Source organism: Daucus carota, chromosome 3, assembly GCF_001625215.2.
Source record: "Daucus carota subsp. sativus chromosome 3, DH1 v3.0, whole genome shotgun sequence".
NCBI classification, from domain to species: Eukaryota; Viridiplantae; Streptophyta; class Magnoliopsida; order Apiales; family Apiaceae; genus Daucus; species Daucus carota.
This window is the reverse complement of record NC_030383.2, coordinates 11,346,984-11,365,667: the sequence shown is the minus strand read 5'-3', so window position 1 is coordinate 11,365,667 and position 18,684 is coordinate 11,346,984. Positions and strand designations below refer to the sequence as shown.

The window sequence follows — 18,684 nt, the reverse complement described above, 5'->3', positions numbered from 1 at the left end:
ATATTTTGTAGAATGTTATACATGTCAGTGAATATGTCAACTGATGTCCGATGATGTATTCAATTGTTCGAGACTCGATTTGGTCGATTTGATGGTGGTTCCCTCATGCTGAGAGTTGGCTATTTCACTGCTTAACGGTAAGGGTTTCAAGCGAGTCGGTGCCTTGGAACAAAAGTGAAGGGTTCTTACGGCCTAAGCCGCCTCTTGTTTTCTATTCTTGTATGTCTCACCAAATTCAGTTTTGTCTGTTGAAGATCTATTGATTATCTGCTTTGTAACAATTTACTTATATAAAAATTCTCTGAGTATAGACATAGTGCGATCAATTATTTGTTCATTTGACTACGGTTACAATTTGAATGGTTTTTTTGTCAAAAACAGATTAGTTGAATTGATGTTCTTTCTGTTGCCAAAGTGATTATTTAAACTTTATTTCTTTTGTATTGAATATTTGTATCCAAAATAATCTTTTGATTATTTTGATTGATCTAATCTTATTACGAGCGTTTCTAACTTTTTTGTCGTTATTCATTTTATATTGATATTCATATATATATATATATATATATATATATATTGGTGTTGTTCTGATACTGCTAATTGTTATGGATGCAGGAGCTTCTTGCCTAACAAGGTCGTAACATCCATGCTGGTGGTGGAGAAGATCCGGAAGGCGGAGCATAAGGGTGCAAATTGGACGATAATTGTACCTTAATTAAGGATATTAATTATTCTTAATTAAGGGGTTTTAGTACCATTTATGTTGACCATAGAGGCATTTAAGTGCCATAATGCTGGTTTATTTATGTTTTTATTTTAATTTTTTCAAATTCGCTCATATTCGTTTTATTCGGTTTTATCTTATTTTCAGGATGTTTGAAAGAGATTTTAAGAATTTATTTATTAAGGCTGCTTCTGAGAAGACGCGAACCCTGGTATACAAGACAATTGAGCTACAAATATAGATAGAAGAGAATAAAGAAGAAATTAGTTTTTAGTCAGTTTTGTAATCGATGTAATTTTTGTAGGCACTTTTTTTCCCCCTTGAGTTTTTTTTCCCACAGGGTTTTACTGTTGAGGGGTTTTAACGAGGCCTTTTTTGGTGAGTTATCTCTTCTGACTTGAAAGGCTATGTTATCTAAACTTCCGGAGTATTTACATACTTTCGGTTAGATGATATACCTTCTTGAATGAAGGAAACTCTGTCCATCCTGATTTTGTAACTTGCAATCTTGATATAATACAACCGTTTTATAACCAAAAAAAATATATTCAAAATTTAATTGTGACATACACTAAATTTTTATTTTTTTAGTAGAAACTTAAATCACATTAACCAAGAAGATCATATTCATCTAAGTTTATACTTATCCTCAATATTTGTCATAATATATATAATAATCATCGATATCATATATATTATATTTGCTTATAAAATTAGCTATATAAAAGATTGGAGAAAGTGAGTCAGTGGACAAAAAACTTTCATCATATATACGATTATTATCAATGCAAAACTTATATTTATTTTGTATATTAGATATATAGAAGGTTGAAGAAAGTGAGTTATTTGACTAAGAGTTTTAACGACTTCGGTAAAAAAAAAGTTCTAGTTAGATACGAGCTAGCATGTCCCCCCTCAAGAACAATGTGTTTTTCGATCTTTTGATTCATTCTGATTTAAAGACTGATTGTAACAAGTTGTGAATTTCGAATTTGAAGTAATTATAATTATAATTGTTATCTATTTTTAATTATGTACGTTGTTTAAAATTAGTATCGGCATTGAAATCGTCATGAATATAATGGTATATTATAAATTAATATTGAAAATAAATAAAATGTATATCTTTTTTTAAAATTCTGATATTAAGTAAGAAAACATAGTTATCCATTTTGAATATTTTAAAGATTCAATTAAAGAATTCTATGCGAATTATATAAATGAATTTCCTTTCGCTTTTACAACTAATGAATGTGTATCATATTCGGCGAAAATTGGAAGAATTCAAACCCAACCATTACATACAACCAGGCAAGTATAAATACGAAAGCTAATAAAATGATCATATATCATTATAAGTTAAAATTTGCTTAGTATCTTTCAGTTCCATGATAGAAAAAATACGACATAACCTTCAGACGGAATCATGTTCAATCGTCATCAAGAAAGATTGAAAGCTTGTTATACGAGGAGTTAAAAAATTAAACTTGTTTATATTAATTTGTACTCGAAAAGTAAGGGGTCAGGTTTTTTATGGCAAAGCATTTGTTGATGAGTCTCGCATTTGAATTTCAAAACAATGAACTCTTTGATTAAGAGAGAAGAGATGAGAAGTTTGTTACGAACAGAGTTCTGTCAATAGAACTTATGATGCATGTGAAAAAAAATGTCAAAAAAAAAATCACAGAGCAGTAAAGATATATCTAACATTAGTTCACCGCTGCAATTGATACATATGAATCTTTTTGGATCAGTCAACATGATGTCTCCATCAAATAAAAAACATGCTGCAATGATTGTCGACGATTTTACTAAGTAGAAATGAGTATTATTTCTACATTCTCGTCAACAATAAATTAAACTTTAATTATACATATAAAAATAAAAAGAATTTTTAATAGAAATACTATTATTTCTATCATCATCATCAATTTTCCTTTTAACTTTAACTATGTAACAAGGATAACATAGTTACAATAAAAGTATTATTATACTAAATTTGTATCCGGTATTTGATTCTTATCAGTAAAAAATTTAATTTTATTATATATATAATATTATATAATAATAATAATAAAATAAATTAATTTTAGTATGTATCTCAACACATATTTAAGATTCAAATTTTATTATATATATAATATTATATAATAATAATAATAAAATAAATTAATTTTAGTATGTATCTCAACACATATTTAAGATTCAAATTTTATCAATAACATAAAATAATTAAATATTAATTTATTGACTCTAAAAATATTTTAAGTTCGAGTTCAAAATAATACTACTGTAATACTGTTTTTGAAATATAAATTTACAAAATATTATTTGAAATTTAAAAGTTATTTATATTAAGAAAAAAGTCAAAAACTATGAATTAATATATGATAAATATTGATATAATGATAAATATTAAAAGAAAAATATCCGTGTGCCGGGTAAGGTTCAATAATCAATACTAAACCAAGCTGCGAAGATTATCTTTGCGGGCTAACGAAATACGCAGCTCCCTGTTTTTATCATAGCCCATAGGTCAATGCAGTAAATGTCAAACAAAGCCCAACCTTACTGAGCTGAACGAGTTACCGAGTCAACTCATTATCTCCCATAGATTCATAGGAGTATACGTTAACACCGAGTGACATTTCTAACCAAAGAATTTTCTCAGTCTCCATCACTTAACCAACCCGATCTACACAGACCCCACATGGAGCTCATCAAGATTTGAGCTTTAATTATTCAAAAAACCCTCAATTTTATATAAAGGTGAGATTTTTATCTCTTTAAAGTTCTTGAATATTCAAGAAATATGTATAATTGTTATGTTACTTCAAATATATCAGTTAGGTGTAAAGGGTCTTTTTCATATTCTTATATTGATGATTATAGCTGTGATAATAGACGTTATGTTAATCACAGTTTAGTTGCAAATTCATGTTGTTGTTGTGCTTGTTGTGGTGCTAGTTCTTTGTATAGAGTGCCTGTAAGTAATGCATTTTTGTATGGTCAGAGACAGTCTAGTTTGATTCAGTTTGCACCTAGTAGGAGGTTGGTGTTAGGGGGTTTGAATGTGGGGTTTTCGCGATTGCCCGTGTGTGATTTGAGTGGGAATGGGGGTTTTAGGGAGAGTTGTGGCTTGAATGGAGGTTTTTCGAGGTTGCCCGTGTGTGATGAGGGGAGGAATGGTGGGTATGGAAAGAGGTATGTTTTCGAGGAGAGGGGTTTTGTTGGGAGAAGAGGAAAGCTAGGGAAGGGAAGGTATGGATGTAGTGTGGATGATGGGGAAGTGATACTTGACTTGTTGACGGAGAAAGTTGATGAGGAGTGTTTAGGTGTTAGGAAGAGGAATGTTGGGAAGGTGCGGTTGAAAGAAATTCAAAAGAGGGAGAAGGAAAGTAGTGAGTTTTTAGTTAAGAGGCGGACGAAAGATATTAAATCAGATGTACGCAAGGGTTCTTTGAAACGTGATAAGGAATTTCTGAACTTAAAGTCTAGGGAGGAGGATCCGAGGGAGAAAGAGGATAGGAGGCAAGAAAAGAGGAAAAGTTTTGCTAGAGGTGAGAATCATAGTAGTTTAAGGAGTGAGAGTGATACGAGACAGAAAGAAGATAGGAGGCAGGGGAGTAGGGAAGCCTGTTCAAGAGGAGAGAATCGTAGTAGGTTTACGAGTGAGAGTGATACTAGTAAGAAAGAAGATTGGAGGCAAGAGAGCTGTGAAACTTTTTCTAGAGGTGAGAATCATAGTAGGTTAAGGAGTGAAAGTTCTGGCGGCACGTCTTATTATTCAGTGTCTGATTCAGGTGAGTTTGTGGATGATAGAAAAGCTCAGGCTAAGCATGTTAGCTTTGTGGGAGAATCGTCAAGTAGGCATGGGAAGGATCACCGAGAAAGTAAATATGATAGGGAAGTCACTGAGGATGTTTATAGAAACAAGGGTTATGCTCAGGAAGAGAAGGTTTTCTCAGGAAAGAAATATGATTCAAACAGCTTGTACTCAGAAGCAGGCAGCGTTGACTATAATTTGAGGAAAAAGTCAGAGAAGAAGCTTGAAGCAGAGTTGATTGAAAGGACCGAGTCTCGGAATAAGACAAGATTATCAGATTCTCGTGAAAGCGGTTATGCAAAATCTTTTAATGTGCTCAAGCAATACGATGACAAAAAAGAAACGTCAACTTCAGTTGAGAATATTGATGCAACAAGGCAGCAGTACAGACACATAGGCCAACAAGTAGGTGGACTTCCTGAGTCGAGAGTAAAGTATAAACAATTTTCCGAAATCCCAGACATATATGATCCTACTGTTGAAACAGCTTCTGGCTCCCAAATACAGTATAGTGGCAGGATCGAAGGCTTGCATGGATCTTCAAATCTTGTTGAGAATACAGCCAGGGAACAGCTCATAACAGATAGCCTTATTACTAGAGAACAACAGTATGGAAGGAATTACCAGATACATAATAAATCATCAGAAATTAATAGAGAGGCCTTGTTTTCACATCGTCAAACTGAAACCAGAATGAAGAACCTGGAAGATGATGCAAATTTGGTTCCAAGATTCGATGATAATTCAATCAAGCCACATGGCCAAACAGGTCAGCAAGAAACCATCCAAATCGGATCAAGTGGAGAAATTCAACGGCGGGCAGGAATATCAAATGCCCAACTCATCAATATTCAAAACACATTTATTTCACAGAAGAAATCTGACAGTGGAGTAAGGATTGAGAGTTTAGAGTCTGCAGGAACTTCATATCCAGAAGCTACTAGAAGAAGAAGATCGATGAAGCAACCCCAATTCATTTCAAGTCAGACTAATGCCGAAGTAGCTTCTAGTTCCTCGAGGCGAACTGGTAGTCAAGAAACCTATTCCTCAGTTGTCAAAGTGGATGACAAATCCCAATACAATCTTATTGATGAAAGCATTGTACGCGGAGAAGCACCAAGAGAGAGTCAGCGGCCGACTAAGATGACAAGTTCAAGCTCATCATTCGAGCTAGGTTCTCAGATTGATCTGGATCTAAGTAAAACCACAGGCTCAAGTGCAACAGCTAGAGCTCGACGGCATGATGAGCCGACTGGTTGGCATGGAATTCATGATTCTCGCAGTGAAAATTTTGGAAGTGGCTCTAGTACAATATACATGCCAGCATTAGATGATTCTCCTGACATGCAGCATGAAGTTCATGGTGGAGCTAGGAGTGGGACTCATAACAATATGGTAAAGTCTCTCTCCCATGATGATGTGATAGGTTCAGCAGCTCGAATGCAACGATCCTCTATGGAATTTGTTGGTGACTTTGTTGACGAGATAAGGCATGAAGTTTCCACTTCCGAAGTAGAGGAGAGAACCAATCAAATAAAGTTGGCGCATAAGAGAGAGTCAAATGAACAAAGAGGTCCTGGTCTACATAGTTCTGGTGATTATGAACAAGAAGACCATGATCCGATGCATATGTCTCCGGGATCTGGAGCCAAGGGGCCTTCTGATGAAATGTGGGATGTTGCTGGTCCATCTATACGGGAATCTAGCAAAACAGAAGATGTGGCAGAGGTCACAACTACAACTGAAATAAGTGGTTTTAAGAGGACTGGCAGGTCTATGTGGAATGTCATATCAGATATAGTTCTACTGCGCTGGGCTTCGAATTCTGAAACCAATAAAACAAGGTCCGGTGGAAGAAGTTCATCACATCAGTCTACAAGCACCGATGCATGGTTTTCTGGTCATGAAGCAGATGAAAACAATGATGAGAACAATAAACAGGGAAAAGAAACTGTACTGCAAGAGTCCTCTTCTGTTGACCTGGAAAAACATGGAGAATTTCATGCTCAAAATCAAGGGGAACCTTTTGGTTCAAAGAGATCGAAGGACAAGATAAAGCTTGTGGAATCAGATTTCCCGTTTTCTTCAGTTAACGAGAGTGTCTCATCCCAAGGAAACTTGTCATTTACTGTTGAAGAAACTGTTGGAAGACGTTCTGAAGGTACTTCTGGAATAATGAAACCAGAATCAGCACCTGGTTCTAAAAGCATGGAAATGTCTCCTCCCACAGTACACGAAATCTCAGAACCTAAAGCATCACTTCCATTGAGTGCTAGAAGCATGAGAAGGTATCCTCCTATTGTACAGGAAGTGTTAGAACCTGAATCGTCACTTCCATTGCCTGCTGTGCGCATGAGAAGGTCTACCCCTATTGTACAAGAAATCTCTGAAGCTGGCGAAGCTGATGCCTCAGGTGGTGGTACAGTGGCTCTGTCCAGGCAACGAGGCCCTATCAATGTGACTGAGAGTTCAATCTCCGAGGATAGGAGCGGGGAAATGAAACTAAAGAAATTTCAGAGGACCAAACAAGTTCTGAGAGATAGGTCTACCCCTATTGTACAAGAAACCTCAGAAGCTGGTGAAGACAATGCATCAGGCAGTGGTACAATTGTTCTGTCCGGCCAACCAGGTTCTGGCGATGTGACTGAAATTTTAATATCTGAGGGTAAGACTGGAGAAATGAAACAAAGGAAATTTCAAAGGACCAAACAAGTTCTGAACGATAGATTTGATGAATGGGAAGAGGCTTATATATTTGAAACTGAACAACGGAAAAATGATGAAGCATTCATGAGGGAAGCATTAATTGAAGCCAAAAAAGCTGCTGACCTATGGGAGGTGCCGGTTGGTGCTGTTCTGGTACAACATGGGAAAATCATTGCCCGAGGTTACAATTTGTAAGTTGCACTAGGATGGGCATTCCTCAAATTTTTTGTTCAGTTAGTTTCCTCTGCTCGAGTTAATTGTTTGTCTGTATCTATATTTCAGAGTCGAAGAGTTGCGTGATTCCACTGCTCATGCCGAGATGATTTGTATTCGAGAGGCTTCAAACGTACTTCGATCATGGAGGCTTGCGGTGATTTTCCTTTCTGTTTCAGAGTTAAAATTATTCCTGACAATTTGCTAAGTTTTCTCTTTGGGAGTATAAAAATAAGAGTCCAAGTATGCCATTTTGTTTTAGATTGATCAATAACTTCTCTAATCTCTCTCAGCCCCTCAATTGTTTGCAATTTTTATATGAAGGTTAATTTTTTGAATGGACCTTACAGCGCACTAACTTTTTTTGTTTAGCTTAAATCTCTAAGAATATTGTACTTTCTAATTGTACATAATAGTTTATTGTTTTGAGTTGTAAGAAATTGTTTTTAATCATTAAAGTCTGTTATATAATGGTTACTTACCTAACATTATTGCGTCTTATCAGGAGACTACACTATATGTAACACTTGAACCATGTCCCATGTGTGCCGGAGCTATACTTCAAGCGAGGATCGACACTATTGTTTGGGGAGCTCCAAATAAACTCCTAGGAGCTGATGGCAGCTGGATCAGGTATGCAAATATGCAATTTGAACTGGTTTCTCTACTTTCTTGCTCGATGATTGACTTTGTTTATATCGACATCATGTTATACAAATGGACACTTTAGCTGGAATATTTAAATGTTTATGCTTAAAACACTATAATTTATATATGTTTATTTATTGAAAGCTTTAATTCATGCAAGGTATTTGCTTAAGATTTGTTTCATATTCTCTTCTGAACTAAGCTGTATTCTCTGAACAATGACGATTATTCAGACTTCGTAATTATAACATTAATCCATGTCATTGTAAAGCTCCCAAGTTGGTTTTTCAGCCTAGCAGTGTCACTGGACACTTTATTGGTGTGTATACACACACACACACGCAGATTCCATTTTGTACTCTGTTTGGCACAAAGCATAATATGCATCGTAATATATTTTCTTTTAGGATTTTATAACTTCATTTCGGAATCACATGCTTATTGCAAATCAGACAAAAGGTCAAAGAATTCAAAATTTTTATGTTCCTTTTCATCTAGTAGCTGAAATGTTCTTAATGGATCAAATTTATGACATACTGAAGCCAAGCTTTTGAGTTGCATGATATAAATATATATGTATAACTTTAGTTATGAGGTGCGGGTGAGGTTACTTCAAAACTAAGTTCATCATTTTTGTGCTTTCAATTGCCAATTATTACAGGTGTAGCCATGAGGTTACTCCAAAGTCCAAAGTATAACACATACTGTTTGTGCTTTCAATTTTTGGAATGATTACATAGAAATAGCCAGGGGACATGGCCCCTTAAGGGTACTCCTTGGTGCTTTTCCATGTCGTATGGGTCAAAACTCAAAACGCGGGAGTTCAAGTCTCATGAAAGACATTTACACATCATGTGCAAGTTGAGTGTAACAAAGAAAGAATATCCGGATATTATACATGCGCTAGTTTATTGCGGAATTTTGTGGTCTTCTTGTATACTTGTCCTAAATTTTGGATATGATGTTAATGATTTTTAGGGCTTCCTAGTAATTTTATGATTTTCTTCGCTTAGTTTTTTGGTTTAAACAAATATGCTCCTGTAATTGTTGTCGGCAGACTGTTTCCCAGTGGAGATGAAGGGCACAGTGGCTCTGAAACAGCAGACAAAGCAGCTGGTCCGGTTCACCCATTCCACCCAAATATTAAACTTAGACGAGGGGTATTGGCGTCAGAGTGTTCAGATGTTATGCAGCAGTTCTTTCAACTAAGGCGAAAGAAAAAAGACAAGAAACCAGACAAGAAACAAGATCCTCCAACAGAAACACCACCTTCATGTCTTCCCATCTCAACCCGTCCTTCCAAAATTCTCGCCAAGATGCACGATGCTTTCCACATCATGTTCTGTTTGTAGAAGGTCAGAGTCAATTCTGTGGAAGTTACAAGTTAATTCTTTTGGAACTTCTGTAAATGACCAACAATCTTTAAGGTCTAAAATCCATCAGCTTAAGAATTGTAAAAGTGTTGCTTCTATTATAAGTCTCATGCAAGGGTAAAGCGAAATGATATAATTCAATAGAGAATGATGGGGATTCTCCTGATTGAGATGGAATACCAATAGACAGGCTTTTGTTGAATTTAAGGTTAAGGAACAGTGATGATAACCTAAGGTTAAGCTGGTACAAAAGGCGCAAAGCTCAAGTTTACAAGCAAAGCAACAGATAAATGATGGCCAGTATCATCACGAGGTATATTGAATCCTGAACATGCTGGTCTATTACTCCAGATCTAATGACCCCATTAAAGCTAGTTCTTTGTTTGTTTAACATCCACATCTGCAGTTGCTCAATCATTAGAGAAGTTGTATCCTTCAATGTTTTAAATTCCTTTGTCTCCTTTTTTGGTGGGATGTTGTACCATATGATGATAGATACTTTTCTCCAATCAACATTTCACTTCTACAACTCCTTTCTTACATTCAGAATTTCTATAAACACAGAGACTTCAACCAATATTTCACAGCAACAAATGTCTTCACTAACATTGATTCAAGTATTTGCTTGTGTTGGCCTTTTGCTAGCCATTGCTAATGGACAATTGCCAGCTGCTACGCCTACTACCACGCCAATCGTGACACCCCCGCCAACTACCACAACACCTCCACCATCTACAGCACCAACCGTGACACCCCCGCCAACTACCACGACACCTCCACCATCTACAGCACCAGCCGTAGTACCACAACCACCCACAACAGTAGCAGCAACACCTCCTCCAGCAACTACCCCTCCATCAGCATCACCACCTAAGGTAACTCCAGCTTCGAGCCCTATTGTCCCACCCCCTCAAATCTCACCGCCACAGCCACCACAGAGTCCACCTACCACAGCTCCAGTACAAGCACCAGCATCGCCGCCACCACCTGTTTCAGCTCCACCAAAGGTATCTCCAGCCCCAGCTAAGCAACCGCCTGCTCCAGCGCCTGTGAAGGCAACTCCTGCACCAGCACCTGCTAAGGTAGTACCCGTTTCACCACCAGCCCCCGCTCCAGCCCCAAAACTCCAGTCCCCTACCCCAGCACCAATAACACTACCACCCTCACCAGCACCAGCTCCGAGCAAACACAAGAAAAAGCGCAAGCACAGGAGACATCATCATGCCCCTGCACCAGCACCAACAGTACAGAGCCCTCCAGCACCACCTACAGTTGTAAACTCAGAGGATACAGCACCTGCACCATCACCAACTCTAAATTTGGTAATGTCACACAACTATGCACCCTAACTAATTTAATTTACTTCATTACATATTACATTCATATTTAATCTTGCCAAAATTGCTGAATTTTGCATTGAATTATCACAGAGTGGGGCGAATACACTATTGCAACAAGCGGGAAAACATGGAGTACAAGCAATTACTGCATTGATGGCTGTCACCATGCTGGTTTTTACAGCGTAGATATTAAAAGTCTGATGTTGTGCAGTATACAGATGATTTTACCTTGAGATTGATTCTATTGTTTGAAGGCATAGGAATAATAAATAAAAAGTTGAATTCAACCTTTTCTTGTATAATTCTTTATGCACCGTTTCTGCTACTATTTAACGATATAATTGAAAGTAAAACATAAAGAAGTTTGATTAGCGTTTAGGTCACCACCATTAACATTCTTCAAAGTCAGATGAAGATTGTCTACCAAATTATGATACTGCAAACACCCTGAACACTGCAAATAGATGTTAACCATTCATCAGTTAGTTAGATCTAAATAGAGTTTTTACGCAACCAAAGTTGCATATTATCAACCGAAAAGCATTTAACCTAAATATCCCAAATATCACGAATTGAAAAAATAACCCTCAAAATCACTTATTAAAGTTATATCATGTATCGTTTTTGATATTGATCAAAAAAGCTACTCTGTGTAACATTTGTTGGGGTTAAAAGAATAGAACACTACATCACGCGTTTGCAGAACGCTACTTTGTATAATGTTTTTATGGGGTTTGTTGGGGTTAAAAGAATAGAACACTACATCACGCGTTTGCAGAACGCTACTTTGTATAATGTTTTTATGGGGTTAAAAGAACAAAATACAACACCATCTAGCGTTTCATTTCATGATCGGAAAGGTGAAATTATCCAAAATTAATAAATGATATTCTTTATACTATTTTTTCCAACTCTATTATTTTAGACATTGTATTTTTTGCAATCCGGGGCTTTTTTCCACCCCTCCTCCATGTGGCATCCACTAATCCGGGGATCAACTTGACCAAACTGATTCAATTATACCATGTATAGTAAAAGTTTATATTTATTCATAAAAAAATCATTTATAGAGTGAGTACACACGAAATTTTAATGACTTGCAGCATAAACAACGGATTGACTCATATAGAATAATTGCATGACCCTGGAGTCCTTGAATGCAGTGACTATACAATATTTGTTAATTGAAGCTTGAAGGCTGAAGCCTCCGCCTCCAGCTCCAGAATGCATCAGGAGTCTCGCGCGTTCTAAATTTACACACCATCCTTTCTTTCTTTTCATATTTCATAAATAAATATGATTATCGATCCTGATACAACCTTAAAAAACTGAAATATTTCTAGCTGAATGAATGACTGCGTTTTATCTAAGGGAGTAAGAGGAAGTCCAATACTATGCTAAGAGGTTCCCTAAAAATATTATAAAATAATATGTCTTAGTGATTTAGCATAAGATTTAGCATATGAGCTCCAATAGTACTCCCTATATCCATTCCCTATTATTATAATAATATTAAATAGTGGAGGAGAGAGGGAAAAAAAGAGAGGAAAATGATGTGGAGGAGAGAGGGAAATGAATATTTTAATGATAAAAATAGTTTAGAAGTGGCTAGCATATTCTAAAAATAGGGAAGGGGAGGCTTGTGCTAGTGATTTAGCACATCACTAGCATAGCATAGTGTTGGAGTGCAATTTTATCCCATATTCCCTATTTTTGGATTTAAGACTTGATTTAGCACACCTAATCAAGTCTTAAATCCAAAAATAGGGAATATGGGATAAAATTGCACTCCAACACTATGCTAGTGATGTGCTAAATCACTAGCACAAGCCTCCCCTTCCCTATTTTTAGAATATGCTAGCCACTTCTAAACTATTTTTATCATTAAAATATTCATTTCCCTCTCTCCTCCACATCATTTTCTTCTCTTGTTTCCCTCTCTCCTCCACTATTTAATATTATTATACTAATAGGGAATGGATATAGGGAATACTATTGGAGCTCATGTGCTAAATCTTGTGCTAAATTACTAAGATATAATTATTTTATAATATTTTTAGGGAACCTCTTAGCATAGTTTTGGACTTGCTCTAAGGGTCTGAATGACTGCGTTTTATCTCAGGGAGGAGTAAGGGTCTGTAGTTGGGTTTGTGGTTTAAAACTGTTGTGAAAATGCAGGTAAAAAGAGTTTATAGTCAATAATCATTTTATAATATTTATGATATTAGTATATTTTGATATATAATATAGAGGGTCGCGCTAAAGAAAGAACCAGTCCTTAAAAATAGAACCATAGAACCACTAAGGTTCTGCTGCAGAACTCTAAATTTTAAATAGATTTTTAGGATCTAAATCTAAATACATGTTTTTTCATCGTTATGTGTGTTCAAAAATAAGTTTAAAATATAATACATAGATATGAACATTTTTTTGCATGTGAAGTTCTGCTACAGAATCCTAACTAATACTTAAGTTTTACTGCAGAACCCTACCTAATACTGGAAATAAGATAAGGATTCTATGATCTCTCTAATAGTTCTCTCTTGAACATTACCCATAGTGGGTCGATAATAATATTTTTGATAAGTTTTAACAGGAAAATCACCCGCAAAAATTAAAAACAGTTTTATTCCCAAAAATACGGAGGAACATACTTTCCAAAAATATTATTTTTAAATTTACTAAACAATTTTCACCGATTTCATAACGTATTATTCCATATCATAAATTCTTTGAAAGAGAGGAGGTTGCAAGTAATAATTAATAAAACATATAAACAAATGACAATGATTAATAGTAGTAAATTAGTAATATAGTATATGCATGCTAATTAATAATTGCATGTACTTTCTCCGTAACACGCGGTTTTTCTAGCTGGCTCCAAGACTTGCTCACCAGGCTCCCTTCCTTAATCTTTCAATTGTTCCATTCTCATCAAGCTCAGGATTCAGCATAGTCCACACTCCACCGTTATTTAATCTTGGTTTCGCGCTTCCACCACCTTGTACAAGTGGAGTCTATAAAATTCTAATCTTTGTTTAGTTAACTTAGAGCATCTCCAACGGTGTTGGCTATAATCGTTGGCTAAATTGGACCTGTAAGACATTATGTAAAATTTGCTGAACCTGTAAGACATTTTGCTTCAATGGTACTAGCTATATTGGTTGGCTATAATTTAAAAATAGTATGTTATTAATATTTTAAATTGTTAAAATAGAATATATCAGTTCAATATGGTAATAAATGATGTACAATCTTCCTACAGATTTTCTTACAGAGCTGTAGAGGTTCGACAAATTTAGCCATCCATAGGAGGTTGGCTAAATTTATAGACAACAGCTGAGCATGGTTGGAGTTGGGTTTTTGGAGCTGTTGGCTAAATTTTTTTATTTTAGGTATGCCACCTCACTTTTTAGCCAAGGGCTTTAGATGGTTGGAGATGCTCTTACAACCTGGACTTTATACTTTTCCTTTCCTTTTTTATTTTACAAAGATATCAGCTGGCTGGCTGCCACTCCCCTCAAATCATTCCCAATCCTCACTTCTTCACATTATATATATCCGAACAAACCTGATTCCGATCTCACGTTCTGTTTTCCTCTGTTTTATTCGTCGTTGCAGAGTCGTTGTATAAGGCCACATTGCGAAAGTAAATGAAGGGGAAGGCTTATAATTCAAGGAGAATGGGAAGGAGTGGGCTAATGAGGAAGCTTGTGTGGTGTGGGAAGAGTAGTGTGAGCCGTCGATCATCAAAAGCAGAGGCGGTGCCAGAAGGCCACATTCGGGTGGTGGTAGGAGAGGTGGAGACTGAACTCGTGTTCTTAGAAATGGAAGCCAATTACTTGAATCATCCGCTGCTGGAAAAACTGCTGAGTTTGACAGGGGAGGAGTATGGATATTCATATGAAGGGGCTCTGAGAATAGCCTGCGATATTCGTTTATTTCAGTATCTACTTCATCTTCTCAGTACGGGGAATCCTTCTGCGCATTACATGGATCTTTCTGATCTTATTTCGAATTTTAATTTCCAGTGCAGTAACTAGTGCCATAATATTAGATGGGGCTTTGCTATTTACAGATGAACTTAGGAATTAATTACAGTTCTGTAGTTTGGAGGTGAGCTAGCATTATTAACACCAGGCTCTACACTCCATCCTGCGTTTTCATTTTCAGATTTGACGAAACGATTGTTTTGATCAATTTCCGGATTTTTATGAATGAAGATAATACATTTTCTCTCGTTTATAGATTTGTTTGAGATTTTTATGAATGAAGATAAGACGTTATTCTCTCTTTTCTCTCGATGTAGATCTTTAGTATCATGGAACTAATTTAGTATTAGTATCTTAACTTCGTCATTACATATACTCGTACTACAGTAGCATGGTTTACGGATACACCAGAAGACTATACTGCAGAATTAGTTAAATAACCGCAGAATCAGCTGAATAAGACAGTATCCTCATCATCGATTCCAAAATTTGGATCCTAATTTGTAAGTCCCCTTACAACTGTGTAGGTAAAATGTCATAGTGAAATGCAATTTAATCGAATATGCTTATGACTTTAAGCCTACCAACTTCTGACTTTAAAAAAGTTAGTAGAAAGAAGATAAGTTGTTCGAAAGAAGTACGAACTATAAACTTATGACTTTAAACCAGTTTCTGGTTTATTTTAAATTTTAAGTCAACTTATTGTTTAATACAAAATAAGTATTTTTCAGTTTAAAATCGAAAATGCGTTAAAATCCCGGTCATAAGCCACGGCAAACAGGCTCTCAATCAAATAAGCTTGTGACCTGAAAAAAGTCTGATTTTGGAAAACATACTACTCATCATAAAAACATAAAAATTCTACGAAAGCTGGTTCATTCTGCGGACAAATTCTCATTTAAGCAACTAAAGGCAAAGAGTGGAGAACAAATTTTTGGAAAAAAATCATTAAACTGCACAAACTGACTAAAGAACCACCACGAAAGAGATTCATAATAAATTGCATAAGTACTGGGATCATGTAGAAAATCTGAAATACAAGATCAGTGTTAAATTAGTGGATTATGATACCAAGTTTGATATCATAATAAAACATGAAATGTCTTAAAAATTAAAATTGTATACGAAAATCGAATCTAACACTTCTGTTATGATGAGTTCCTCCGCATTTTTTAGTTGCATAATTAATGTAAGCATAAGTGTGAGATCAGATGGTCGAATCTTTATACTTGTTAATCCCTCTCCACCATCTCAACTAAGTATCGTGCTAATAATTCAATGCATGTACTTGTTAATTACCTAATCATAGAATAAACAATTGCAGCATGTACTTTCTCCTTGATCCTCGATTCTTTTGGCTGGCTTCCCTCCTAATCAAGCTGCTTATAATGCACACATCATCCATGATCTTATGTAAGAATCTGACTAGTTTAACTTGATTGTACTGTGCTTAAGAATTAATGTACATATGTACAGACTACAATAATATATTTGTACTGTGCTTAAGGTGATACTCCAGACTCCAGAGACAAAATTGCTGTTTTGGCTACTAATAATATATCTACCAACACCTTAAACTTCTAAATTTCACTAACCTTTAGAGGAGTATGTTACACTCCCTCTTTCAATAGTCTAACATCCTCATCTGTCAAACCCTTTTCTATGTCTTGGGATGCAATCTTAGCCTGCTTCTCCAGCTCAACTGCCCAACTGTATACTGCCATTCCAACAAGAGCAATTAACATGCCCGTTATCTTCTTTGAAGCCATTTTCGAATCAAATAACAGCCATCCCAATGTGAGAACACATACCGTTTTCATGTGACCGAGAACCTGGAAGGAAACTGCTGAGAAACGCCGGATGCAGAGGTACTGACTTATGTTGCAGAACACTGCTAAGAAGCATGAAAAGAGAAGAAACCTCCATCTTATACACTGCTACACCTTCGATAACATCTCAATTTTGATTCTTTTTACCACTGTCTTCTGTCTTACACAGAGCCTGGCATATCGCCTATGATACATGTGCACAATAATGATTTATGATGTCTCCTTTCTGAATCGCAAGGCTTTCTTTTCTTGATGGCTTCACTAGTTCGGTGCCCGAAATAATTATATTATTTTTTTTTATTATTCTTTGTTGATAGGAGTATTTAACTTTTTACGATACTAGCTTATAACCCGTGCAATTCACGGGCGATTATAATATTTGCTATTCTATCATATATATTTTAAATTTAAACTAATATTATTGTGAGAATAAAATTATGATGAAATAATATGATTAAATAAATTATTTATTTAACAGATGATAAATTCTTAATATTTAATTTCGTCAAATGACTAATTAAAAATTAGGTCGAACATATATATTTTACTGAAAATGTTAAAATACGTTATTTTTTCATGTTATAATTTAAGAAGATCTATAAAATCAGATATAAATCAACCAATCAATCTTTTAATATTTCGTTATTGATAATTAATAATATAGTATGGAATATATTAAGTTAAAAAAACGCGTAAAACCAAATACCGACCCATCATACTAACCTAAATGTTTTGGTTTAATAGATAATAAAAAATATATTACAACATGTCATAAATAAAAAGGTTCGTGGGTGGAATACCAACCGGCTCACCAAACTCGACTGACATACCGACTAACTGAACTTTTAATGTTACGAATTTAACAGTATAATAGCATATTATAGATTTATAATATTACTTTTACAGTGAGTCATTAGTGTATTTAAAAATAATGTTAATGTATTTTGGTTGAAAAATATCACAGGTTATTAATTAATATTTATATATAATAATATTATATTTTTATATATGTAGTTTGTGTTAATTGTAGGATATCTGTTTTTTAGTTAGAAATATAAGAAAGATAATATGTTTTATTTAAAAAGGTAATTACTATGTTTCTCGATATTATTCTAAATGATGGAGTTTTTTTAGTTAGAAAATATATAAAAAAAGATAACATATTTTAATTAAAAAGAATAATTGGTATATAGATAGGCCCGTATTTTGGCCTAAGTACCGACCGACCAAAGTTTCAATGTTTCGGATTTAATAGTATTATTATATAGATATATAGGGATATGATCAAATAAAAACTTTTAAAAGTTACAAACTTACAAACTTTTTTTTTGAATTTTTTTATTCTCCCAACGTGTTAATCTTTAGTTATGGAAAGTATCAATGTTGAAAATTATTGAAAAAACATCACAGTTTTTAAAAACAACGCGTAAATAAATCGTGCATTCAACACATTTGTAACCGGGGTTCAACATTGGGTGTAGAACATTAATTATCATTGTGTTGAATATATTTATAGAGATGCTTAAACTATACCTATGGGGTTTGGCCGTTTGGGTAGGGTCTAAAAAGATAAATATTGGTTATATAATACGTTTAACTTAGTTCTTACATTAAAAAATTAGTTTATGTACTACTCACACACAATTTTAATCGATGTTCAACAAAATATCTTAAAAAATGTTGAACTCAACTTATACATGTCCTCGAAAAAAAGGTTTGTGAGTTTGTAAGTTTGAATCAGAATCCTCCCCGAGATATATAATATCTTTTTTATATGAATGTTGCATGTGTTATTTTTTGAAAATCGATTTTTAAGTTAAAATTCTGAAAAAGATAATGTGTTTTAGTTAAAAAGAGTAGTTGCTATGTTGTCCAATATTATTTTTAGAAAATTGAGTTTTTTTAATTAGAACATATAAAAAAAGATAATAGATTTAGTTAAAAAGATAATTGATTATATAAGTAGGCCCATAATTTGGCCCAAGCACCGACCGATCAAATTTTTAATATTTTGGCTTTAATAGTATAGTAAA

At 34.8% G+C, this 18,684-nt stretch overlaps 3 protein-coding genes across 3 annotated transcripts; all 3 read left to right on the top strand.

Annotated features, from left to right (window-relative positions):
- The first annotated feature begins 3,241 nt into the window (after positions 1-3,241).
- On the top strand, positions 3,242-11,119 carry LOC108214175 (tRNA(adenine(34)) deaminase, chloroplastic). The gene is made up of 5 exons (XM_017386006.2): positions 3,242-7,447; positions 7,539-7,626; positions 7,975-8,102; positions 9,175-10,812; positions 10,921-11,119. The coding sequence occupies exons 1-4, from the start codon at positions 3,537-3,539 to the stop codon at positions 9,467-9,469; spliced, it is 4,422 nt and encodes a 1,473-aa protein (XP_017241495.1). The 5' UTR covers positions 3,242-3,536; the 3' UTR covers positions 9,470-10,812; positions 10,921-11,119.
- LOC108214176 (lysine-rich arabinogalactan protein 19) lies at positions 10,084-11,016 on the top strand. Its single transcript, XM_017386007.2, has 2 exons — positions 10,084-10,812; positions 10,921-11,016. The coding sequence occupies exons 1-2, from the start codon at positions 10,084-10,086 to the stop codon at positions 11,014-11,016; spliced, it is 825 nt and encodes a 274-aa protein (XP_017241496.2).
- A 3,364-nt stretch (positions 11,120-14,483) lies between the features above and the next one.
- On the top strand, positions 14,484-14,873 carry LOC108212232 (auxin-responsive protein SAUR72). The gene has a single exon (XM_017383957.1). The coding sequence runs from the start codon at positions 14,484-14,486 to the stop codon at positions 14,871-14,873; it is 390 nt and encodes a 129-aa protein (XP_017239446.1).
- The last annotated feature ends 3,811 nt before the right edge of the window (positions 14,874-18,684 follow it).

Coding starts and splice junctions, on each gene's coding strand:
- LOC108212232 (XM_017383957.1), top strand. CDS start 14,484: ATGAAGGGGAAGGCTTATAATTCAAGGAGAATGGGAAGGAGTGGGCTA.
- LOC108214175 (XM_017386006.2), top strand. CDS start 3,537: ATGTATAATTGTTATGTTACTTCAAATATATCAGTTAGGTGTAAAGGG. Junction 7,627..7,974: donor TTCGATCATGGAGGCTTGCG/GTGATTTTCCTT, acceptor GCGTCTTATCAG/GAGACTACACTATATGTAAC. Junction 8,103..9,174: donor GCTGATGGCAGCTGGATCAG/GTATGCAAATAT, acceptor TGTTGTCGGCAG/ACTGTTTCCCAGTGGAGATG.
- LOC108214176 (XM_017386007.2), top strand. CDS start 10,084: ATGTCTTCACTAACATTGATTCAAGTATTTGCTTGTGTTGGCCTTTTG. Junction 10,813..10,920: donor CATCACCAACTCTAAATTTG/GTAATGTCACAC, acceptor GAATTATCACAG/AGTGGGGCGAATACACTATT.